Below are 26,148 nucleotides of genomic sequence, written 5' to 3'. Positions count from 1 at the left end.
TCTAAACCCTTCGCTCCCCCCCTCTCCCCCGGATAATCCTCCCCTTTATTTTAGAAACACACAAAACCAGGTTCCACGCAGCGCTATAGTGGCTACAAGTGAAAGAGAATTGAGCGCCCTGAATCGCCGGGGGAAAATTGGTTCGGCTGAATAGCCCCGGCGAGGGACGGGGCGGCTAATCAGAGCCCGGGGGGTGCTGCCCTGCAGCCGGGCCCCCCCAAACAGGTGTACGCGGGACTCTCTCAATTACCGCGTCCTCGCATCTGAGGTTTCTGCAAATCCTCCCCTCCCGCATCACGGTGTTTTAATTAGAGAGAGGAAGGAAAGAAACCCCGGCATCCAGGCGCTATAATGTAGCGTCGCCTATTTGGGGGGGCGGGGGGGAAAGGGGGAAGAAGAAAGTGCTGGGGGGAGTGATGGGGGGGCAGGACAAGGGCTACAAGGGCAAGGGAGAGTCGCCGGGTGCCCCCCGGGGCAGCGGACACCTTTAGGGGGTGACAACTTGCACAACTTCCCTTTGCTGAACACGGGTCTTTTTTATTATTATTTTTTAAATTTTTTTTTCAGCAGCGAATTCGAGTCCTGGACACGACTCCCTCCGCATTTATTTAAGGCTAATCACCAGTTACCCTGAGAGGGGAGAGGGCTGGAATTAAACTTAGTTTAATTAACATTAATACACTGTCCTAATTAATGGGTTGGCTATTAATTTATACATGCTGGAGAGGCTCGCAGATAAGTGACAATTTATTAATTATCTTCCAGCTCGGTTGCAACGGAGCTGATTGCAGATGGGTTGCCAAAATAACTCGAGCATGGTTGCGTGGTAGTTGCTTTAGAAAAAAAAAAAATCATTCTCCCCCTTCTTAAAAAAAAAAAAAAAGGAAGAAGAAGAAAAAAAAATCCTCACGCTCATTCGGAGTGGCTCTTCTAACCCCAGCAAGAACTGGAGCACTCTTTTCCACCCAACTTGTGAATCGCACTTGCCTTCTAATTTGCCACATGCAAAACGATTCCTCTGCTTTGCAAGTTGCTTTTTAAGAAGGGAGAGAGAGAGGAAAAACCCAGCTCGCACACGAGCGATTTGTGCGTCTTAAACTGGAAGGAAATTGTGCGTGGAGAGGGGGGGGCTCGTCTTCCTCTCTCTGCCCCAACCCACCGCGCTCCAGCCCGGCGCCTCGGCTTGGGGAAGATCCATGGTGGCATCCCCATGTCATTCTGCTCAAAGTGACTTCATATGATGTCAGCTTTAAATGTTCGAGACCGTGATCTGACGCTCAGGAAGATGTTTGCTATCAAAATGTGACTGTGGCCACGCTGCGCTGCTTGGATGAGTCTCGCCGGAGCTGGGCAAAGGTAAGTGGTCCCAAGGCGAGCCCCGCCGCCCCTCGCCGTGCCCCCCGTCCCTGCTCCCGCATTTCCCGGACCGTGGCCATCGCTGGGGCTCGGCTGGGTGGCATCGGGCTGGGGAAGGTTTTTCTTTTTCTTTCCTTTTTTTTTTTTTTTAATACTAACAAGGTCTAGCTTGCATGTTACTTTAGCGTGTTCCGCTTAATGAGCAGTAATCTGGTACCCTACGTGCCATTGTTCTTGAATATGTTCATTTGAATGTAAATAGGGAGGGGGTGCCGGTGGGGGGTGGGGTGGGGGGAGAACAAGGTGCTTATTAAATTGATTTGTCTCCTGGCTTTTCTGGAATGCAGAGCCGAGCGCGGGAGCGAGTCGCTGCTCACACCAAGTTCCCGCACGGCGGAGCGACATGGCGAGCCCGGGGTCGCTGGAGACGGTCATGCCTTCCTCCTGCCCCCGGCACGACGGCAGAGCCGCCACCGCTAACCCCTCCAAGACCCTGGCCTTCTCCATCGAGCGGATCATGGCAAAGACGTCGGAGCCCAAGCCGGCCTTCGAGGAGCGGCACGGCGGGCCGGGGCCGGAGCCAGGCAAGAAGCCGCTGAGCCTGTGCTCGCCCCTGCCCTGCGTGATCCCCATCCCGCCTCTGGGCTACGAGCTGCCCTCCAAGACTCTCAACTACTCGGAGCTGTGGAAGAGCAGCCTGCGGGGCGGTGCGGGGCTCTGCAAAGCCAACTGCGGCGTGTGCTGCAAGGCAGAGCTCGCCCTGGGCCAGCCCAGCGGCCGGCTCATCAAGCCGCAGGTCATCCACCAGGCAGGGGCCGTTCCGGCCGCCCCTCGCTCCCTCTACTACTTCAACTACCTGGACGCCGCGTACCACCCGGCCGACCTCCTGCACGGACAGCTCTTCCCGGCCGGCCTGCTGGGCGCCCCGTCGCCGGGGGGGCTCTCGGCCCACCAGAAGCTTTTCCTGCTGGAGAACGCCAAGCTGGCGGGGCTGGCGGCCGAGAAGCTGCCGCCGCCGCCTCCCTTCGCCCACAAGGAGCGGCTGCCGGGACACCTGGACCAGGTGATGAAGGAGGCGGCGGCGGCGGAGCGCGGCGGCCCCCCCAAGGGCCACGCCAAGATGGGGGGCGGCGGCGGCGGGGCGGCGGAGGGCAAGCCCAAAAACTTTACCTGCGAGGTCTGCGGCAAGGTAAGGGGGGCGCCGGCATCGGGTGGGGGAACCGGGGGCGGCGGCGGCGGCGGGGCCGTGCCTGACCTCGCCTTCCCGGCGCTTCCCCGCAGGTGTTCAACGCGCACTACAACCTCACCCGCCACATGCCGGTGCACACGGGGGCCCGGCCTTTCGTCTGCAAGGTCTGCGGGAAGGGCTTCCGCCAGGCCAGCACCCTGTGCCGGCACAAAATCATCCACACCCAGGTAGGTGGGGGGCGGCCGGGTTGCGGGAGGCGGCGGCCGCCCCTGCTCTCCGCGCAGCCCCCACTGACGGGCCTCTCGCACCCCGGTGCAGGAGAAACCCCACAAGTGCAACCAGTGCGGAAAGGCGTTCAACAGGAGCTCCACGCTCAACACCCACATCCGCATCCACGCCGGCTACAAGCCCTTCGTCTGCGAGTTCTGCGGCAAGGGCTTCCACCAGAAAGGTGAGCTGAGCCGGGACGCGCCGGGGCCCTCGCCCATCATTAGCGGGGATTAAACGCGGCGAGCCCTGCCCGGCTGGGGAAAGCGAGGGGCGCGGGCAGATCCGCCGCCGCTCCCAATTACTTTCCCTCTAAGCTGGGCCGCATCGCCGGGCAGTGCTGACGGTTCCCCCTAAATGCTTTTTAAATGAAAGGTGCCGGGCCTTGGTCCTAATCCAGAGCCCTCCGTTTGCCGCGGGTCACCGGGCTGACCCTGCCTCTCATTTGTGCCGTGCCAGTTGCGCGCTGCTCCGCGCTGACGAGGACCGAGTTTGACAAGTGGGACGGGGGTGCGGGTAGAGACACTTCCTAAAGCCCCCCTTACCTGTGCACCGTGCTGCCCGGGCACCCTCGGGTAACTCCCTTTTCCATCTTTTTCCTCTTTCGCAGGCAACTACAAGAACCACAAGCTGACCCACAGCGGAGAGAAGCAGTACAAGTGCACCATTTGCAACAAAGCCTTCCACCAGATCTATAACTTGACTTTCCACATGCACACCCACAATGACAAGAAGCCCTTTACGTGTGTCACTTGCGGGAAAGGATTTTGCAGAAACTTTGATTTAAAGAAGCACGTCCGAAAGTTGCACGACAGCGTCTCCAGCGCTCCTCCGCCGCGGGACCCTGGGCGCAGCGGGCAGAGCTAAGGGCCCGGCGCGCCGCCACACTCGGACCTGCTCAACCAGGCCAGCACTATTTATCCAAACCAGCCTTCGCTTCTCTGTCCTTTTCCCAGCGAGCTCAGCCGCCGGTAGCAAGCGACCCCGAGCCGCAGTTGTATATAAGAGGAATCTTATTTAACGGCGCGCTGCGCCGCCGGAGCGGGCCAGGACGGGCCGGGCTGGCCGCCCCCCGCCCGGCGCCAGGACAGCGCTCTTTATACGTGTCTGTAAATCTCCATTTTAAATGTACGCTCGAATAAGTGAGGAATATATCTATATCTATATCTATCACGGGACAATAAACCGGCCCTTCGCAGGTGTCTCATTTCCCACCTGGGCCCCGGCCCGAGCGGGGAGCGGGATGCACGGCGCTGTCCCCCCGTGCGAGCGCGGCTTGCGGAGCCGGGCCCTGCCGCTCCGGGGCCCGCTGAGCGCCGCGGGCACCAGAGGAGCAAAAGGAGGGCGGGAGGGAGCCGGGCGGCTTCAGAGGGCTGCTGCCGCCCCCCGGAACGGGGTCAGAGCCCTTGCAGGACCCCCGGCGGGGCTGCGCGGCCCCGACCGGCAGCGCGAAGGGCGGCTCGGAGTTTCCCAGCGCCGCTTTTCGGGGTCGGTTCATTACGGCGTGTTTAAACCGCTCCTGAATGACTATCTTTCCTTGCATGCAGATAAAATGATCTCACGCTTGCTTTCCGAGTAATGACCCAAATTAAGAGAGAAAACACAGACCCTTCAAACCGCATTACATTAATCTAATCACTCCCAGCAGGCCTCAGAAACTCTTTGTGATCAGAATATGGATAATCAAGCACTTGGATTACACTAAATATTCCCTTCTCATCTCCCCCCCTCCCTCACTTTTAATACGCAAGTGTCTATTCCGGCCACGTCGTTAGGAACAATATTATTCTAGCGGAGAAAGGAGATCGAGGAGGCCGGGCGTGTGCGTGCTGCTCGGGCCGGGTTTGCCAATGAAGAGGGGAACGAGAGAGGCACTGAAATGCCTGGGGACGGCGTAATGGGGAGCTCACCTTCCTCCGCTTAATTGAGTGGTTAAATAGAGGGAGGCGAGGACGAGCACAGCTCGCCGCCGAGCGCAGGAACGGGAGTCAACCCCTCGCTCCGGGTTTCTGGATTCATTATTAGGCTGCGATGTTCTCCAAGGAGAGGGCTGGGGGCTGGGGCCGGGGCTCCGGGCCCCGCGCTCCCGCTGTAGAGACGGGGCGATTTTAGAGTTTCTCGGGGTTTGCATTTTCTAGTGTCTGAAATAGCGTTTTGACGGTTTGAGGGGCGAAAAAGAATGTCCAGTGATCCTGGCAGCGGGGAAAGAGCGTAACAGAATTTGTTAAAAAAAATTGGGAGAGTTTTAGATTAAAGGGAAAATTTTAAAAAGGAAAAAAAAAAAAAATGCAAACCCCGTCACCTCTCCGGAAACCCTGTCAGGGGGAAGCGGTCCCGCAAGTGAAGGGGCTGCGGCTGAATCCCCGGCAGGCGGGAGCCGAGCCCGGCTCTCCCGCCGCCGCGACAGACGGGGCGGGACAACCCACGGGCCGGGGACAGCGGGAGGGACCCCTCTCTCCCTGAGGACACCGTGCCGGGGGCGGCCGCGGCAGGACGAGGTCCCGGAGGACGGGAGCGGGGCGCGCGCATCCCGAGAGGCGCCCACGGAGCCGGTGCCGCTGCCAGGTCCGGGGGAAGCGCCGCTCTCTCGGCACCTCGGGCGCCGGGGAGAGGTCTGGGCTGCCAGCCGGGAGCCGAAAGCGGGAGCCAGGCGCGGCTGCGGGCCCCACAGACAGCGCGCAGGCTGCTTCCTCAGCTCTCCTGATGGGCGAGAGCAGCGCGAAACCCGCTCCCAGGGAGGGAATTAAGGAAGTGCGTTCTTATCGCATTTTTATAAAAAGCGGCGTTGTTGACAGAGCCGTCTGGGGGGAGGCGGCATCCCCGTCACGGCTGAGGGCATCTCGGGGGCACCCGGAGCGCCGTGTCCGCCGCCGCCGGTGGGCTCGGTCACCTGGCCCCTCCTGGGGGGCGCCGGGCAGCCCTCCCCGGACCCGCTGTCGCTCCGGCTTGCCCCGATCTCGGACGCTCCGGGAAGGGGCCGCGGCACCGCGCTCGCCACCGGCCGGCCCCGGACCCCCCCCGGCTCTCGCCCGGATCCCGGCACACACAAGCCGCAGATCGCGGGGGAGGGGCGGCTCTGTCAGACACACACACGCCAGAGACTCCAATTATCTTCTCCCTCACAAGATGTTTCTGCTGTCCACGACTGCTCACACTTCGGCACTCTTGCCAGCAAGCCTCAATAACACAAAACCCGCACAAAAACCCCTTTCCCGGCGCCGCAGCCGCGCACACAACAGATTGAGCGGTGCCGGTGCCTCGGGGGGAGGGTTAGAGGTGCCTCTGAGCAGAGAGCGACGTGCCAGCGCCTCCGTGCTTCCCCCTCGGCCCGCCCGGCCCGGCCCGGCGCTCCCCCGGCACCGGGCGGCTCCCAGGTGCGTCCCGGCACCGCGCCGGGCACCGGGAAGCGACCAACCTACAGGCAGCTGCGTTGCCCTTTTCCCTGCACTCCGCTCTCCAAACGTCTGAGCAACCAGTTTGCTGCTAGAAACATGTTAATTGCCAACGGAGCTCATTAAGGCATGCACATGCAAAACACAGCGAGGGAGATTAAATGGACAAAAGCGCAATAATGAACTGTCAAAAATCGGACCCATCTACACGACCAGGAGCACTCAAGAATGAGGCATTTAGAGGCAACAAAGGATTGTCTGGGACAGGAAGAAAGGACGACCTAGACTTTTGTTTAGTCAACACAATTGATTACAAATGAGAGATTAACAGGATAGCTTCAGAGTTTTTTTGAAGGAGGCAGAAGAGAAAAGTCCAATTAAGTGCACCGAATGTTAACTACATTGATTTCCACGGCCAGCGCTGGAGAAATTCTCATTAAACCATCCCTGGCGATCCCTTTTGGAAAGTAATTTGTCTCCCTGATGGAGCAGAGAAAGGGAGCCATGTAAAAAGAAAGAAGCGCTAGTTCTTGGCACAATGAGCTTAGGAGACACACTGGAAAGAGCCAAAGGGGGAGTTAATGAGCATCTGACAAGCCGCTTGGACCCGGGCCTGGAGAGCAGCGATGAAAAGATGGAATTGGCCAACAACTATTCTTTATATCAAACATAAAAAGGCCAATCTGAAACAGCGCTGCTCAAAGCTGGTGGGGAAGAAAAGAAAGGCCCCCAGTGAGGGGTGGAGTGGAGGGCTCAACTGCCCCATTGGGACAGGGGAAGAAATGCACTGGCATGTCCCTCTCGGAGCGAGCGGAGCTGCTGGCGCTCGGCACTACCCCGGGCGGGCACGGCAGAGGGGGCCCGGCAGCCCCGGCCCGAGGCGCTCGCACAGACCCGAACCGCCCCAGAGCAGCCGAGCTGGGTACAGTTTTAAGAAGTTATCCGGCGGAGGGAGATCACCGGCCAGCCCAAATCACGGCGGCCCGGCTCTCCCCGATACCCGCCTTCCTCCTTCCTCCCCGGGGCTGCATCGGCCCGACCCCTCCCGCTGCGGCCCCCCCCGGACCGGGCACCGCGGAGCGCGGCGCAAGGCAACGCGCGTCCTGTAGACACGGCTCGCTCGGAGGCTCTTAAATCAGATTAGAGCTCGTTAATAACAATTTTGGCTTAAGTCTGTATTGACTTAGGTTTAGGAATGGCTTAGCACTTTCGCTTAAGTCAACACCAGGGCTAAATTGACGCATGCCTTTCTCAAACCGCCGTGTCCCCCAGGACGCCCAGGTGCCCGTAGGACTTGTCCTTCTGCCTCTTTAAGCCGTTTTACGGAAGTATTTGCATGATTTTTAAGTAAGCCTGCTGGGCCTCGACGGTGCCAGCCCACCCCTGCGTGCCATCCACGAGGGTCCCCTCTACGGACGGGTTTCATGGGCCTCACCCTCCTAGGGTTGCGATCAGGGCACTTCTGTTCTTTAGGCTCTTGCTGCCAGCCCTTGTGCTCCTTCCCCAGCCCCTCATGGTGTGGCTCCTGCCCACTCCCCCGACACCTCCTCACGCCTCTCTCCTCAGGTCCCCTCTAGCTCCTTCAAATTTATACCCTGGGTACCCCCAGACAGCCGGGGCTGCATTGCCATCCACAGCTGAGTTCTGTGGGGAGACTGAGGCTCCAGGGGCGGCTGCCCGGCACCTGAGGGAAAAGCCGGCACGGCGGATCCCAGCGGAGGCATTCCCTCCAGCCAGGACCGACAGCGGCCACAGCGAGGGCTACAGGCTCCCTGCCCGGCTACCTTAGACCCCTTGAGAACCTCATGCAGATGGGGCGGGTGTCCCTTCTGGGGCTGGGCAGGCACAAGGAGCCACCGGCAGGGAAAGGCACCCATCCCTTGGACTGCCATCCTGGAGCGACCCCATGGCCGGCCAGGCACCCCATGGCCATCCTCTCCTGAGGATTCCTGCATTCAGACCCCACACCACGGCCAGCTTTGCCCTAACCAGTCCTAACCAGTCACCCTCCACCTTCCCAGCAGCCCTGTCACAGGTTCGGTGCTGTGCTGGCCAACACCGTCACCACAGCACCTCAGAGAAGATACGTAAGGGAGAGGGGGAAATTCCCTTACTAGCTGGTTTCCACCACACACCCTGATTCTCCAAATGACGCTGCCCCAGCTTTTAACCCCACCCCCAGCTCACTCTTATCGCTAACCCTGCCTAGCTCAAAGCCGTAGCCTCGTGTTATTTGTATTTATCTCATTGATTTACTGCAATTGCTTAATTGATTGAATTACGGGCAACACGTGCCCTCAATTAAAAATTAAAAAAAAAAAAAAAAAAACAAAGAAAAAGGAAAAGGGTACATTTAGAGTTCTGTGCTCTCTGTTTCACGGGCTGCTTCTCCTCATAAGGTGTTGAAGCCGCAGCTGGGCCATGTGGCTCAGCCCTCAGGGAACCTCGGGCGTGCTCCCCAGGAGCACAAGCAGCAGTTCAGTGCGGGTGCTTCAAGTCACCAGTGATCTTAAACTCTGCTTTAAAGTGACTCCGGTAAGAGCGTGTTTAGTCACCGAAGCACCTTTTTGTCCCAAATGGGGACAAAACGCTGTAGACACAGATCACAGAAGAAGTCCGCTCCCAGAATTCTGGGTGTATAAGCCCGAAACATCACAAAACTTGACTTCTACAAGTATTTGCATCTTTGCCGTCTTCTGCGTTGGCAGAAGAAGCAGGCTGATAACAAACTTTAAAAGAGATCTGATCCGGGGGCAGAAGTGCTCCCAGCCGATGGGACAAGGAGTGGGGACCTCGCTGGACCCACTTCTCCTCTCCCGGCTCCTCGCCGAGCCTCTCGGAGCATCCCCGGCCCCTTGCGGGCCGCCCCAGCCCGCGGGCAGTGCCACAAACGGGGGGCAGTGGAATCCCCCGTCCCAGCCCGCAGGGCGGCCGGGAGCCCAAACACAACGGGGATGGCGCTTTGAACCACCTGGGAGACCGAGGCCACGGGAGCCAGGTATTTTCCCACATCAGCGCCACTGCAATGGACACGATTGTCCTGTGCAGGGCTCAGGCGCTGAAACCGCAGAGAGCACCTGAGACCTCCTGCAGCCGCTGCCGAGGTCCCGTTAACCGTCTGATACTCCTTCTACTGCCTTCTCACTGCTGCCAGTTGCCAAGATATTTCACATAAATAGAAGCTTTCTGATTTATTATCAGCCTCTCCCTTCTGATTCATTATGTTAATGAATTGAGATATTACCAACACTGGATTATCGTATCTATCAATGAATCCAGCAAAAGAAAGCTAATTATAGAGGAAAAAGACAAGTGTACCCGGAAACTTAATACAAAGAAACGTCCGAGAAATAGAGCAAAGCGGCTGCAGTAGTTTAAGCATCCTCTAAACACAGATTCCAGTTGTCTGGGGACCGCGACACTTTGGGTCACATAGACGAGCCTTTTTCCCAGGGATTTAGGGATACGTTTTTTACCCTTAACATTAGTATTACGAGCGTTTCCAAGGAATCAAACCCGCTGCCCAGAGCTTTCCTGGGAGTCTCGGCGCCGTTGAGTGAGGGAGGACGCAGACACAATGCGCTCCCCGTTCCCTCTCCCAGCGCACCGCTCCCGCAGCGCCCGCGCCCCGCTCGGACCGCCCGGCACCTCCTGTCCTCCCCCGCGCGCAGCGAGCGCGCTTCCAACCGGGCAAACACCGGCAAACGGTCTTTGGTTCGTTCGGGGCTTTTTATCCCCTCCTTTCTCCCTTTCCCACAGCCGCTTGGCTCGGCGTTTTCCCGGCTGGAAGCAGCGCTGCCCCTCGGGCAGAGCCCGCAGCGGAGGGGCGCGGGGCGAGCGCGGCCGCGGAGCGCAGCGCGCAGGTTCGGCGGCGCTGAACAAAGCTGCCGGCATGTGCTTCACTTTGAACACATTATCCTCCGGAAGCTTTTATTGAGCAACACTCAGAGCTCCGTGAATGAAGCTATTGGAACACATACGAACTAAATGGGTAAAGAAAGGCAAGTCTGGTTACCAAAATTACATTTCTCATTTCCCATTCACCGCAGTGAGGCAGGTACTTATTTACTGCGGCTTCAAGCTACGGTAATTAGTAAAGGAGACTGTAATTTACCTAAAGGAAGGCAATTTTTCCCTTTTATTAATTTACAATAGATTTGTAAAATAATCTTATAGCAGCTGGTTCTGCTTGAATCTGTTTCAAAAGTGTGATGTAAATACTGTCTCACACTATTTTGTTGCTTATTAGGCTTTTCTGGTAGGTGATACGACTGAGAGTGAGGGGAAAGAACACCACACATTTATTTTTAAGATTATCATCACAGCGATAAAACTTATGGGAAGAAGTGAGCATACTTTCTATCCGTATGCGTTAAAAACACACGTATTCAAAGTAAGCCAAATGTAAAAGCTACAACTGGAAGGCTACAAACACAGCGGGTACAGCTTAGCGCATTTTCAAGAGCTGTTTTAACTGTGTTTAAAAGGAGTAGCAAATTCCCAAATTAAATCACCCTATTTATAGCAAAGACAAAGAGTTTCACACAGCAGGAGGATGTACTAAAGAACCATTTTCCCCCACCTGTTTCCTTAGCAAGGGTTTGAGTATCTGTATCTACATCTTCCTAGTAATCGCGTATCTCAAGTAATTTAGCTTACACATTATGAAACAATAGGAAGAGTGAAAATAATCGATCTGGGATTCATTGCATTTGGATTTTTCATCAGTAAACTTCTGAGATTTTAATCTTCACTCAGCAGATTAATATTGCATATCAGAGTCAGAGGAAAACAAACACCATACCTAAGCAAAGTTATTTATCACTGGCCTACTCGTTGTTCACACTTGGCTGCAGCAGGCACCAACTTACATCCAGCTCATACATGGAATGCAACACTGATCAAAGCTTTATTTCAACTATAACACAGTATATCCATGGATTATAATCCTTGAGCAAACAGAATATCACAGTAATGAAGACCTTAGCATTACAAATATGTTAAAACAGCTTGCATTTGGGGTGATATTTAAGGTCAAGTTGTATCTGAACACAAGTATTAAAATATTATGAAAATTACCATTATGGAGTAAATAATGTTTTCTTTCAGATATAACCTCTAAAAGTACATTCCCTTTTAAATTTGGTTTTCTTATTTTTCAGTACCAACAAGCTCAAACTGAGCAAGTACATCCTCAACCTGCTCTATGTGAATGAAAAAGACAGAAATTAAGAACTATAAGCTCAGCCTAAAAATTAACTCCCAACTTCTATGAAAACATGACCCTGAATAAATCCAGTCAAGAGGATACCATAGTGTCAGATATGCATCTAAACCAACTTACTATTTCAATATACTCTCAAATTAAATTAATAGGCTTGTGGAAGATTCTGCAGAGTAAGAAATTTCTTATGTTAGGGAAAAGTAACATGCCTTGCCTTCTGCTCCTGCCCCCACAGCCAGAATAACTGAGAAAGTAAAAAGCTTGGGAATGTGATGGTAGAGGTGACAAGATGGGTAAACAGGCTGTGCTCCTGGGTTAGTATTGGGGTTACTCATGTGTGCATTAACCTAGAAAAGTATGATAAAAGTATGATTAATTATTTCTTCTTGCAAGATACTAAAAGATTAACTTACAAACAAGAAAACCTTTGGGTTTTCTCACTGCTCTTTACTCAGTTGCTGTCCCCCACCTAACAGAAAAGCACAGAAAGCAACAGGCCCTGAGGACCACTGCACTTTATGATACACATATTGTAACACAAAAGGGCAAGCAGCAAGTCAATGGCTTTTTTTTTTGTTTGTGTTTGATTTTTTTGTTCTTTTGGGGGGATGTGGTGAGCTTGGTTTTTTTTGAGAAAAAAATTTACTCATGAGTAGGAAATTACAAAAGATCTATATGATGTAATTCCTATATTTTATATTTTCTTTTATATATATAAATGCTTGGGATAAGATAGGGTATAACTACATAGAATCAATAGGTTTGAAGTGACTGCCTTGACTTGGTGAAGAATACCCATTCAAGATCTCCTAGGCATATCAGTATAAATCACTTAGGGGGATTCTTTAATTTTTTTAAAGCACACCGAAATTTTACATTTGCTTTCTCAAATCTGTATCTATAAAAAGGCAAGTATCAAGCTAGCCCAGCCATGGCAAATTAAACTCAACAAATCTAAGTAGAACAGGAGATCCCATATAATTATGGTCCCTTGCCACTGCATGGCCCAACTCAGCAGACACTTGCCCCTGCCCCTATTACTGTGCTATTTCACAGTCGTAGGCAATTGCATTTATTTGTTTCAAACCACAAGCCAACATGAAGGCCCTTGTCTCTGAGAACAGTCACCTACACATATTCCTGCTTTAAATGGTTCTCTTTATTCAGTTGTTATTTTCCTGGACATGTTCCTACATAGTTTTCCTTGAACTAGTTGCCCTATTGCTTCTAAAGTTATGCTGCAGGAAATTAAATTCCTTCTTGGAAGATAATTTCATTTTACTCTCAGGCATGCTATGTGAGCACCTAACTGCAGCAGGGTAAGCACTCTAACCCTGCTTGCAGGTGCCTTTCATGCACATTGCCAAACTCTCACCCATGGAGCTGCACTCCATGTCCACACAGCCAGATCTCCTTCCAGGGGAAAGCACCAGGGCAAGGAGAGTGAGAACCTGCATTGTGTCCCAGTGGTTAGGCAGAGTCAGAAGAGATAAAGACTCAGATTATTCCATGTATAAAGTACTTAGGGGCCCAGATTTTTACTGAAGTGATTTCCCTTTGGATGCAAAGAACAGAATGAGTCCCATTCTTTGTTAGTAACTGCTCATCCATCCCTTCATTCTGAGTATCATCTATAATAGGTTTTCCATTCTTGTGTGCTCAAATGGTTCCAATTATTTGCTTTTTAAACGTGAGCTATACAACTGTAAGATCTATACACATTCCCACTAAATCAGATTGAGAATCACATTGTGAGTTTACAGAAGAAAATATTACCAAGTTGTCTTTGTGACAGAACACTGAGTAGGTATAAAATTGCAATGGTCTCTATGCCAAGTTTTTTTTAAGCTCTCAGCTTGTAAGATGAAAGCCTAATTTGATATTTTTGTAGTTATATAACAGTTCTAATATTTTGTGACATTTTGTATTGTGACACTATAGATGAAATTGTCATCGGACTGACACCCTTTACTGTTTATTCCTTAATTACAACTGTTAACAACACTGCAGAGAAGCGTGCTAATCTGCCATCACATATTATGAAAACAACGTTATTGTTACAAACACCAACACCCACTCAACAGGATAATTCTAAGATGGCAGTTTCTGTAAAAAGTTATCAGTTTAATGGACACTTCAATTGAAAAAGTTTAAAATGAACTCCTAATAATCCTGTGGAAAATACACAATTTAATATTGCACCTAAAGTTTTGATTTTATTGTGTCAGTGATTCTTCATGCTGCATAGGGATATAATGTTTTTTGAATGGTGGAGTCTCTATGTAGTATGAAGATGCATAGCTCAGATAATTAGCAGACTAGTAATATTTGCAATCATTAGGTTTTCATATCCTCAGACACTGGCAGAGGTATTTTTTTTCCCCTACTACTTCCAGGTTGGGGGTTGAATGACGTTGTTGCAAGAGATTAAATTTTAACAGTATATTGACTGTTAACCTGTCCAGGTTCTTAACAATAAAAGAAATTAATATTTTATTGGCTTCTTTTGCTTAGGAAAGAAATTTTTTTGCAGGCCATGTCACACCTGCATGTCACCAGAAAGGATCTTCCACTGAACTGACACTTCTAGAAGTTCTGTACCAGTGAATTTTTCATACCAAGTTAGCTCAGTACAATTAAAACTCACTGATACTGCACCTCTGTAGGAGGAACCTGGGAAGCTGTTCAATGACTGAAAATGAAAATATTACATCTTCAACTTCTAGAAAGCCACTAGTGGAAACAACTCGTGGAATGCCACTGCCAGTTACCTTTCAGTTTGCTTCTTCAAAAGTTTCCATGCCTCAGAAAAACTTCTCACTTGTAGATTATATCAGCAGAAAGAAAATAGAATTAAGAGCAGCCTAGAAGTAGCAAAAAGCCCTACAGATTTGTTTGCCCACCCGTTAGACAACAAATACAATGTAGGCAGAAGGAGGCTGGGAAAAGCTGCCTGGAGTGAGGTGTATGAGTGAGGAAAGTGGCAATGACAAAAAACCAGGGAAAACCAGATGCAGAAATTCAAGTTTGTTCCTGCACAGGTTCCTGGTGCTAAACCAAGGCTACTCTGGTGCACAGTCTGCCTTTTCTGCTAACAGTAAATTCTTCCTTTCTGCCTCATCCATGAGCAGGCATGCAGCACAGATGACTGAAGTGAAGAAAGATAATGCAAGAATCTGTCTTTACTTATCGCACTTATATGTAGAAGCAGAGGATTAAAAATAACATAAAACTCCTCTCACACTGAAAACCCAATTGCCTTGGTGGAAATCTATACACAAATGTTTCTCATTCTTTATCCTAAAAGCCCATTTGAGGATTACTTCTCTAGTACAGAATAAAAATAAGGAATCGTACACAATGCAACAATGGAATTAAATAATCCTATAGAACTAATTTTAATTTAAATTATTTACATTTCAGTTTAATGGAATGAAAGTCTGTTGATATCTGGATGATCTTCTCTGCTTAAGTGATAAATTACAAAACAAAATGAAACTAAAATGTTTATTTTTGTGAATCTTCTTCAGGGTAGTTTATGCTCTGCTTTGTAGCTTTCATTTTCTTAAAGCCAATAGGAACTTCTGCTCTTCCTAAAAGAAACTCTTCCCATTTGGGAAGAGATTCTTTTATTGATGCCCAATAGAGAGTCTGAGAAAGATATAAGAAAAAATAAACTTAATTTCAAAATCTGTGTCAGCCAGTTTAAAACAATATAGAAATGCAATGCATTATTAAATCTTACTTTAAGAGTAAAGCAATTCAGAAAAGAACAACGTACTTAACATATGAAATTTTTAATCTCTTGTATGATACAAAATATCAGCTTGGAAATATTTCATTCTGCAGGACAAACTGTGAAGTGACTGAATGTGCCCTCTTGTGGTAAGCAACACATCAGTTTAGACCTTACAGTACCTTTAATAAACTATTTTCCATGATGATATACTTTTCCAAAAGCAGCTTTTATATTTAAGTATGTATGTTACTGGAATCTCATTTTGCAGAGGAAAAAAAGTTAGAAATGAAGGCTGTCCCTTTACCAATGTAAATTGATCATTCTAGAAAAGTTTACAGTACTATACAGAACTACAGGTCAAAATACTTGGGTAAAATTTTAGACCTGATAATTCACTGATGAAGTAATCATATCCAGTATTTGGATCACAAATTAAAATAATAATAAAAAGGTGATGCATATTTAGTGAGTGGTCTAGGAGAATCACTTTGGATCATCTAACCTTTCCTCTTGCTTTACACTGTGCCTCTGAGTAATAAATTTAACATATTCTTTATCTGTGTTATTACTCATTCATCATTGTTGTGTTGGTAGCATTTTCAGGAATATTTTAAGTGTCAGGTATCATCAGCACTTGAATCCATCCATGTATGTAAGTGTTTATTGCCATTGATGTCCATTCAGAAAAATGTAATTTTGCAGTATAAAACAGTTATGATACATATTTAGTGAGCCTTTTTTCTTTATTTAAGTATATAATGAAGGAGAAGTGCAGCATAAAACTGAAGATCTCCCAGCACAGTATTAGATTCCTGGCTAATCATTTTGATCCTTACATGCAACTCAGATATAACTATGGCTCTTGCAGGTTTACAAAAATATTTTCTTCAACAGATTTACTCAAAGAATCTTTTTTGACAAGCATATGTGCTGTCACACAAAACTACTCCGACTCAGCAAGCTGGGGATCCATTATAGCCATAACTTTCAGAGTATATTAATACAGACACATATATGGCTGAGTGAAATATGCTCAGAAGTGTTTTGGAACAAAGCACACACAAGAATTTTGTACCATGAAAGAAAGTTTTCTTTTCCCACTATTTATAGCACTCTTCTCTAGAAGCACAAAAAAAAAAAAAGCTGAAATAGGATCTTCTCCTTCAAATAGTAACTCTGCTCTCTCCAAAATTTCACCACTGCTGCAGAGTGCAGACATTCTGCAGCCACGAGCAATGGCTCTGCAGCCTCCAATTTGTGCTGACTGGAGTGGAGGAGCAGCTTCACACCTGCCATGGACTAACTGACCCAAACACCTCGAGAGGTGCCTCTAAAGTCACTGAAGAGTCTGAAACTACTTCTGAACACAGTCAAGACAGGTTTAATGTTTAATATTAGTAGGTTGGCATCTTCCTTAGCATCATTCAAAATGTACAAGTATTCAGGAAAGGATGCACCCTTTTGCCTAAAAATGCCTAAAAATAATAAAAAAGCCACAGAAGGGGCATAGCCAGTGTGCCCCCTGTCACAGCCACAGCAGGCTATTTACAAAATGCAATGACAGATGAAAACTTTGAACAAGAAGTGATGCCTCTCCTTTAAGTAATAGCCATAGCATGCCAACACTTGCCCAGCAGGTGTGAAGCTGAGGTACAATCCACCTCTCTTCAGAGCTGACAGTGCTGAAACCTGGCCCTGAGCCCTGCTCTGACAGAGCCCTGGTACCCAAACCAGCACGGGACACTCTGCTCCTGTGCCTCTGGGAACCAAGCCACCACACAGCACAAACACAAACCACTGGGGCAAGAAACAGATGGGAATCTGCTCACATTTTTATCTTGAAATAATGATTTAGGGACTGCAGGTTGAGAAGAAAAAAAAAAAGAACCGAGTGTTCCTGCTGTAGTACTTTTCATAGGCTTCCATACAACTCTAAAATAATTGATGGGAAATTTTCCCTGTTCATGCTGATAGAAACTGCTGACCCTCAAATGTAAAGATGATAAATCTGTGGTAAAGTGAGAATAGGATGACCATATAAAACAAACTAAATAGCTCTGACATAGTAAACAAAGTAATCTTTTAATATTCACAATATTGATTTTTTATATTTGACTTCATTTTTAAATAGAAGTTTGTATAGATCTGAAAGCTGCTAAATATTTCCACCAGAATGCTCCAGAATCTAGGGACCTTGTCCCAGAATTTAGGTTCAGCTTGCTACAACAGTAGCAAGGCCTTTGGCTATACCAGTCACTGGATTTTAAAATCAATTATTTTCACTTTAAGAACATGCTTCAGGGGAAAAAAAAGGCAAAATATTTGGTAAACAGCAAATGGAAACAAATGAAAAGACAGAGTTCTAGGACTTACTTCTAACTTAACAGTATCAGGATGTGGAAGTAAATACATTCTTTCTTGCAGCCTTTTTTCTGCTGCTTCTATATCCTAAAACACAAGCAAAGTACATTTTAAAAACAAGCACTGGGAATTTTAAAAGAAAAAATACACACATAAAGACATTTAAATTAACTAAATAAACCCATTACAGCTAAACAGCATTCAAAAATTAACACTGAAGTTCAAATATTTGTTTAGTCACTCTGAAATACAACTTGTACTACTTAGACTAACACCCTACAGCTGCTAAATGTGTTTGCTGCACCTATTTCACACAAGAATACATTTCACAACCAAGTAAGACTTCTGCTGTAAACACTGCTATTCTCTCTGGACACCAGGGTAAATTAGTTAAATTCTGTTGTATAAAACTTAAGGAAATAGAGGGGAATGGAACATCTTTCTCTGTGCTGCATAAGACTGAAGTATGTATTCTAGCTACTGTAACTGTAAAGTAACTAGGCAAATTATGTGCAAGATCTTTACTTCTCAAGACAAAGATGACTTGCTAATATGCATGCATAACATGTGCACATAAATGTAGAGCTGCAGCAAGCTGTTCACCAGACAAGCTTGGATGACAATGCACCTCACATAGTTTTCTACAAAAAAAAAAATCAGTATTTGGGTTTCTGCTTGTCCAGTGGATGTGTGCTGGATTCACACAGGCCCAAATAAATCTTATAAAAAAGAAGCAACCAAAAAAATCAACAGCAACAAACAAATCAAAGCATGCTCCCAAACTAACCACCCTCCCCCTTTAAAGTTCTGACCTGTTCTTGTGGGCTTAGTTCCATACCCAAACATTGAAGAGATTGAGTGGTGGGCAGATGAAGAGAGACAGAAAGGGACGTGGGAGTGGGGTGTGAAGAAGCCAAAGCTGAACAGAGTGGAGGGGGAAAGAAAGTATAGCAGATGGCAGAGTTGGGAGCAGAGAGCGGGTGTGAAGAGTACAACAGAAAAACTAAATGAGAGAGGAAATTCCCCAAAGGGACTTCCCAAATATTCACCACCACTGCTGCTGAAAAGAAGAGTGAGATTCTGGAGGAGCATATCCACAAGAGAGACCAAACATGATTACTCGTATTGAATAATAGCCAGTCTGAACACATCAATAAGTAAACAGTGCTCAACTCAAGTTTAGTTCAGTAGAGTATGATTAATAAAAGCAAAAACCCAGCCTTGCTGAAGTTTAACTTAGTGACACACACAGTCAGATTGTTCAATTTAGTGTTCATCTTATTTTATTTCATTAATTCCTTTTACAATATTCTCTTGTACATAATTAACAAACCTAATCCAAGTAAAATTGTTCCTCCCTTTTCTATAGCAAAATCCATACCACTGTGATGTCTGAGAAAGAGTAAACTAATTCTCAGATTTATCCAAATTCTCAGAAGCAGCAAATGGCTGCCCCTTCTCAGGTAAGAAGAGACTAATGGAATAAACATATAGAGGGAATAGGAAAAAGGACATAGGCCATTTGAAATCCTGATGTCAAAATAACAGAGGCTAACACAGATCTAAGTGACTTAAGCAAAGAATTTCTGTTGCACATACTTAGAACAGACACAAACAAACAGCACCAAATGAAGCTCGTGTCAGAATGGCTCAGGCCAAGTCTGGAGAAGTTATCCCCATAACAAACCAGACTGAATAAAGGATCATACAGTAATGTTCACCTCATATTCTTCCACTGGATTTTCCTCCTTTCTGATTCCTTCTTCCTAATTACTGTCGGAGTTTTAACAGGGAGGAAGAAGAATATCAATCATTATTTCTTTATAGACTCAGCCAAGTAACTGGAATGTTTATGGTGACAGGAAATGAAAGTCTTTCATGCAAGAAAGGAGACAGCAGTTGTGCATATATGTTTAGTAGAGAAGGTCACTTTGGCATAGCCTAGATATTGGATGTGTCTTTTCATTGCTCACTCCAGTTTGTGTTGTGCAGTCTATTGTCATTCAGAATACTGATTTAATGACAGACAGTGAAAGAAATTTTTGCTGGAAGGTGTAGTATGCTTTAGAAAATAACTAGAACTACTCAAAGATTAGATGGCACTTGTGTTTCTATGCAACTGGTAAGCTTTATAGGAAAAATAAATCCCTGTCATCAATATAAAAATAAATACATCAGCAGTATAAACTTCTTTGGAAAAAAACCAGCTAATCTAATATGTCACTGTACTGAAAAAAAGAGAGCATCTTACAGTGCTTCCCCTAAAACCACAAGGACTGGAACAAAAACAATTCAAGACCCTTCCCCAGAGGTAAAATGGAATGCATGACACATACATAGCTTTTAGGGGACCAAATTCAGCTGTCACTTATATTGATATCAGTCTGGCACAATCACACTTAAATAATTCTGGAATTGCATGCCTGGGAAGGAAAGCAAATTTGTTCTAAATTACCTTTCCAGTACTAATTACTATACAGCATACTCTTTCTTTTCTATTTCATGTTACAAGCTGTTGCACAGTAATACATATTTCTAAACACAAGAAATATCACTGAGAAACAAATGTCATAAATTAGATTACAAATACTAGTCTAATTTCTGCTTTTATTACGACAACATTATATAAGCACCAAATGATACAGATTTCCCTAATCTGCAGTCTCCCTCTAAAGACATTGAGGAAAATACTCTGATAATTATGCTAAAATGCTGAACAAATGCTTATAATGTCAAAATTTCAATTAAAAAAAAAAAGGTTAGTTCCTTGCTTCCTACTGATTAGAATTTAAATTAATTTTAAAATCTTTCCTGTGCATAAATTCCAACTAGCACAGAGAAAGAAAAATGGCTTTTGCTATGATCTATTACTGAAAACAACTGATTTTGCTTACACGCAGAAAACCAGAAATGCAAATAAAAAAATAACACTTCGTCATGTCCATGTATTTTTGAGTAGGCCAAATCAACAACTCTCCACATGGTAACTGTGAAATGTACAGTGCCTGGTATCAGGAACAATATTCTGAATCTGGCACATTAATCAGTCTTGTTTTCAAGCTTCTCATATATTATGCTGCATAGATATTTTTTTTCCTGTTTTCTTCTGTTATCAAAAAGCATCTGCAGGAGTGCATGCTCGTTAAAACTAGGATAAAATTAATAGATTTAAATTGATTTATGCTATTTTATCCTGCAACAGAATTTGTTTTGATACATATGTTTTTGCTTTTTTTCTGTACAAACACCAACATTTTTGACACTTGAAAGGAACAATTTTGAGGATGTGACAGAAGATAGCAAATATCTGTTTAACTGCAGAAATATTTACACTCTGTATATGTCTGAGCTATTGTTACCATTTTCACTACAATATAGCTTTCAGGATGGAGAAATATATTCTGCATTTATTGTGTTTGCCTGTATATGTAAACTCAGAATGCATCCATAAACACAAATAATTTATAAACCCCTCTATTTATAAAGTAAAAATCTAACCTAAAATGCCTATGGAAAATAGGAATCATAACGGCTGAAAGTAGTAAATGAACAGAGCAGGAGTTATGGAAAAAATAACCAAACCATCCATTTATCCTCAGCCTTTCACTGAAGCACCTACACTTGGTACACCAAATAAAGAGGGGCTTGATTGCCTCTGTCCAGAATGTACCAGTTCACCAGCCCAAGCTGAAAAATCTTCTTTGTCACAGAATAGTCAAGAAGGCATTCCCGGCTAACTGTTCTTCTTGTCTGCCCTTCTCTAAACAAACATCTCTTCTAAATGCACACTCTAATGCAATAGAATTATACCCACCCAAAATGTGAACATTTTAAATCTGAACCAGGCTCTGCATGAAAAAAAAAAAAACAAAGAAATTCTGGTGACACAAATTAATCTTGTAATTTTCTAGAGTAAAACTTACTTTTTCAATAAACACAACACATGCATCATAGACCCTTAGTAAGTAGGAGATTAAAGAAAAGGGACAGGAGGTTCAGTTTTCTGCTGCCTCCTGGAAAAGCAACACACATTTTTCAAATGCATCATGTCAGTGGTCAAGTGCATCTCTTCAAACTCAGATGCCTGAGCTAGGAGTTCCAGAGGAGCCTTTCAGTATTCCAGTCAAACTTTGATCTTTTTAATTACCTAGGAAACAAATTTTACCTGAATATTACAACAGGTATGAACATTATTAGTGGTGTCACCCCTATGAAGTCTGCTTTTACCGACTTGCAAGTAAAATGCTTGAAGTCACTCTACACCTCTTTAGAGAAAAATATTAAACTGAGAACCTCTTCCACAACTTAACCACAGCAGGAGAACAGTTCCTACCCTTGGCCCAAAGCACTGCAGCCTGGTCAGTCCATTTCCAAACATCCCTGCAGCGCAGAGGGGCTGTGAGTCCTGACAGAGCCCTAAGTTCTCTCAGGCAGACATGTACTAGCATGTGTTACATCACTACATGTGCTCAAAAAAAAATAAAAATACATAGTAGCAGCTGCCACCACGAGGCTTTTGTAAGAAGGGCACGGGAAATAGGTAGTGATGCCATCAGATAATAAACACTTGTCATTTAATACTTTTTGGTCAAGTTCCAGAAGAGGGAACCATATAGAAGAGAATTCAAATGACAACTATAGAGCAAATATAGAGCAAACACTTCTCTTTTTTTTTTTTTTTAATTATCTAAGCTACATAACCGTGACATTTTGATACGGTTCCTGGTAGTTGCAGAAACTTACATTTAAAAGTGCTGCATTCCTTTTATGAGCTGCATCAGCTGCTTGAGTTTGCCATGTCTTTTTAGTCTTTTTGTCTCTTAGATAAGTCTCCATCTGCTGTAGCAGCTCTGATCTCTGAGACAGTCTACAAAGGAAAACATTTTGCTAAGTGGGTAGAACATTTTGCTCAGGAGCTAGAAAATAACCTTTTTACCTTACCCAGTTTTCTCAAAACTATGGGGCTAATTAAGCCGGCTGCAGGGTGGGTGTGCTGGGGGAGGGAAAAGGTACAGGCAGGCATCACCTGCTGTGCTGGTACAAAGCTGTAACGTTGCAAGCAGCAGTCCTCAAGTGCTGAGGTGCTTAGAAACACTGAATCTCCCCCAAGAAGGAAAGACAGGGTGGGTTGGGGTCACTTGATCAGTACCACATTTGCTCGTTGGCACGTACTAGTTGTTACAAGAAAAGCAAATTTTCCTGAATCACTACTGTATTTGCCTCACAATTTGAGTTTACAGGGCAACAAAGCAGCAACTCTATAATTGAGGCATTGAGTGAGAGAATCCAATTACCTTCCCCAAATAGGAATTTGAACAGTGACAGGTTGACAATGGAGATCTTAAACCAGTACCACCATTGGAAGTCAAAAACCTCATCAACCTAAATACCCTAAACGGCAGGCAAGGATGCTAATTCCCATGGTTCCTGAAGGAAGAGTGCCACCTCCTGGAACTCCAGCCCCTTGCTGCAGCGCCACTGTGCTGTGCAGAGCTCAGATTTCACCGGCACCGAGGGTCGTGGGCAGGGAGGGGGAAAATCACAAGACCCAACACGAACTGCTGCGAGGCAGAGCACAACTACTCACATCTCCTCGTGTCTTCTAGCAAGGTGAACCTCCTGAGCCAAACAGGATGACATCTTCAGTTGTTTGCCCCAGTTTTGTACTCTATAAAAGGAAAGCCAAGTGAAATTAAAATTTTCTAACGATGTGCATTAACGTACACTTTCCAGTATTAAACAATTCTGGTTAAAAAGCTGCACACATTATACATGTCAGCCATCTACACAAAACCTGCCACAAGGCACTGCTACAATTTGCCTGGAATACATTCACACAACTAATGCTCACAATATGTTTTAGGAAAATGCTACTGTATTCTAGTAATTTATGAAAACCAAGTGTTTTTCAGTTTCAGATTCAGCACTGAGTTTTCTGAGTTTCATATGCTTATAACCACACACACACTTTGTGCTTACATAAATTGACTATTACTGTTTACATTACTGATTTCTGGCTTTTATCACGTTACACTGAACACAGTTATACTTGTAAACTTCTCACAGATACAGGGACCTGTTCACAGGAAACTATGTTTAAATTGTTTAGAACTTAATGGTTTTTTCTGAGCTATTAAGGAGCTCATCTGCCCAGTGATGCAAATAAAGATCCTATAGCACTTTCCAGAAGACTGAAAATATTTTGGCTATTTTTTTTCACCTCAGAGGTGACTGCGTTTTTACTTTAAGTGAAATCAGTAACTTGTCACGTGTTGATAATGTCAAAGGGTGGGAGAACTAAAAGAGCTCATTAAGACAACATTAGTTAAGGCCTCCTCACTATCATGTGTCACACCTAACTCTGAAATCAGTGATTTACATGTGGCCTCTGTTGACACTGGGGTGCATCTTCTAGGGATGTTATGTTTTATCCCGCTCTGAAAACACTTCTGTCCGCCTGGCCTGTCGCTAATGTTTAACCCCGTTTAACACGGAGCACATCCATTCCGTGCTCATTCCTTCAGCCGGGGCACTTCGTGCTCTTTGTGACACACCTTTACCGGGGACAGGGGAAGCCAGAGCATCCCGCCGCCCGTACCTGCTGTCCCTAAGGGCGACCATAGCTGACAACAGCAGCGATAAACCAGCACCAGCACCGTGCGTGACAGACCGGCACCGGCCCGAGCATCCTCCGCCCGCCGCACCGTGGGGCAACCGCTGCCCTGGCCTGAGGCAGCCCGGGATGAACCTCCGCGGGCAGCCCCCGGATCTCCAGCAGCCCCAGGGAAGCCCCTGGGGCCGAGTGCGGCACCTCCGCCCCAGGACCCGCGGCCACTCCGCCTCAGGCCGCGGCCCCAGCGGGGCGGGAGCGCCACGGCCGCAGCGGGGCCGCGCACCGCCTGCGCCCTACCATTGGGAAAAGGGGGGGGGAGAGGAGGGGGGAGGATGGATTTACGATCTCTTTGAAAGGTACCATCCCGTATGATTACGGGACAATAAGTCAGGAAAAAAAAATAAAATACCAAATACACTAGCTAGTTTACCTTTAGCCTCGCCGGCTTCGAAAAGCAAAGCAACCAACCGCAATGGTCTCCGGGACGTCTTAAAACCCCCCGCCCTCGCTGCCATGGAGACGGCCGGAAAGGTGGAGCCGAGCTGTCGCTTCGGTGGGCGGGATCAGGCGGGGGCGGGAACGGACTCCGCTCCTGGGATTGGAGAAGCGAGAGGGCGCGGGGCCAATCACAGCCCGGGGCGGGAGCGCGGGGAGAGGCGCCCGGGGGCGGGGGTGCTGCGCGCCCGCGCTCCCCCTCACGGGGTGCGCTTCCCCTCACGGAGCTGCTATCCCGGAGGCCCGGGGTTCCTGCCGGGATTTGCATTTAAAACAAGGATTCCGCCCTCTGTGCAAGGCACAGCTTTCCATGTCCGAGCCGGGGCAGCGCCCGGCAACTCCAGCCCGCTTCTCCACCTGGTTTCCAAACTTTCTGGTGGGATCCTGCCCGTGTGTCAGACCTGAGCTCCTTCCCGGGCTGGAGGGCTGCTGAACCGCGTCTCGTCCTTTATACGCAAACTTAGGTCAAAATATACATCAAACAGAAAACCACAATCCACCTTTTTTGTTTTCTGTAAATATTTTGTCATTCACAGAAAACACAAAAAAATTCCAAGCTAGATAAAGCTGAAAAATAATTTTTTATCAATTTCATTTGTGCCCAATAGATTTATGCACGTGTGCAGCTGTAGATTTCTAAAAGCTCCTCTGAATGTGCTTGTCTCGCCTAAATGTTTTCCATCTAAGCATTCTCTCATCCTAGTTTGACACCTCATCACAAGCCTTTCTTAATGCAGATCAGAAGCTGTTTCTTGTGGTTCTTCATATCTTTATATTTTCTATTTCTTTTTCCCATTTTATATTTCTGAAACAAATTCACACTAATTCACTTCATGACATAAGTAGAAGTTCTTTGATGTACTTGTCAACTTACCCTTGCTTATTGTAGCAGTCAGGATAAATAGTACTTGAAAAGTTATTTTAATTTATTTTTATCATTGTGATTTAAAGACAAGACTTTCCAATAAATGTCTCAGAGGTGTAGGAGCCAGTCCTCATTTCTAAGGGTGCCAAAGCTAATTGTTATGGTCACACTAACTACAGCAGAAAGCCCAAATGTTTTGCATATTTTACTTTGAGCTACACCAGCTCTCTGTAATGGCTGTGATCTTTCTTTCTTTGTAGCATTTAATGAATTTCAGGAAGAAAAGAGACAAACTGAAGTTTACATAGACCATTAGAGATATTAGAGATGCCATTTGTGACGAGCACGCCAAGAGCACTTTAGTAAAGTTACAGATACTATCAATTGTTCAGTACTGTGGAAACAGAGACAGGATGGAAGACATAATTTCCTAATGGCTAATTTCATATGTGACAATGTGACTCAGCTATAAACTTATTTTAACCTAGACTGGTTCTGAAGTTGTCAAGAATATAAGCTTTAAACTTTAAGCTGTAAAAGTTTGAAAAACTAGATGCCTGCCAGTGGGACCCAGAGATCTGTATTTACTGTCCATACAGATTAAGGACTTCATTCTAGTGCTGAAATGGGAACATTGTGACCCTTGC

General features: G+C 46.7%; 2 protein-coding genes across 2 annotated transcripts; one reads left to right on the top strand and one right to left on the bottom strand.

Annotated features, from left to right (window-relative positions):
- The first annotated feature begins 855 nt into the window (after window positions 1–855).
- FEZF2 (FEZ family zinc finger 2) lies at window positions 856–4,379 on the top strand. Its single transcript, XM_054640260.2, has 5 exons — window positions 856–1,356; window positions 1,704–2,545; window positions 2,638–2,772; window positions 2,864–2,996; window positions 3,423–4,379. Exons 2-5 carry the CDS (start codon window positions 1,760–1,762, stop codon window positions 3,677–3,679), a joined length of 1,311 nt encoding a protein of 436 aa, XP_054496235.1. The 5' UTR covers window positions 856–1,356; window positions 1,704–1,759; the 3' UTR covers window positions 3,680–4,379.
- A 7,610-nt stretch (window positions 4,380–11,989) lies between these two features.
- On the bottom strand, window positions 11,990–24,384 carry CEP15 (centrosomal protein 15). Its single transcript, XM_054640217.2, has 5 exons — window positions 24,127–24,384; window positions 23,116–23,196; window positions 22,272–22,395; window positions 17,541–17,615; window positions 11,990–15,079 (listed from the first exon to the last, which is right to left on the bottom strand). The coding sequence occupies exons 1-5, from the start codon at window positions 24,147–24,149 to the stop codon at window positions 14,936–14,938; spliced, it is 447 nt and encodes a 148-aa protein (XP_054496192.2). The 5' UTR covers window positions 24,150–24,384; the 3' UTR covers window positions 11,990–14,935.
- Between the last annotated feature and the right edge of the window lie 1,764 nt (window positions 24,385–26,148).

This window comes from Agelaius phoeniceus, chromosome 11 (assembly GCF_051311805.1).
Source record: "Agelaius phoeniceus isolate bAgePho1 chromosome 11, bAgePho1.hap1, whole genome shotgun sequence".
NCBI lineage: Eukaryota > Metazoa > Chordata > Aves > Passeriformes > Icteridae > Agelaius > Agelaius phoeniceus.
Note: the sequence above shows the minus strand (reverse complement) of the source record. Positions and strands in the feature narration are given on the sequence as shown.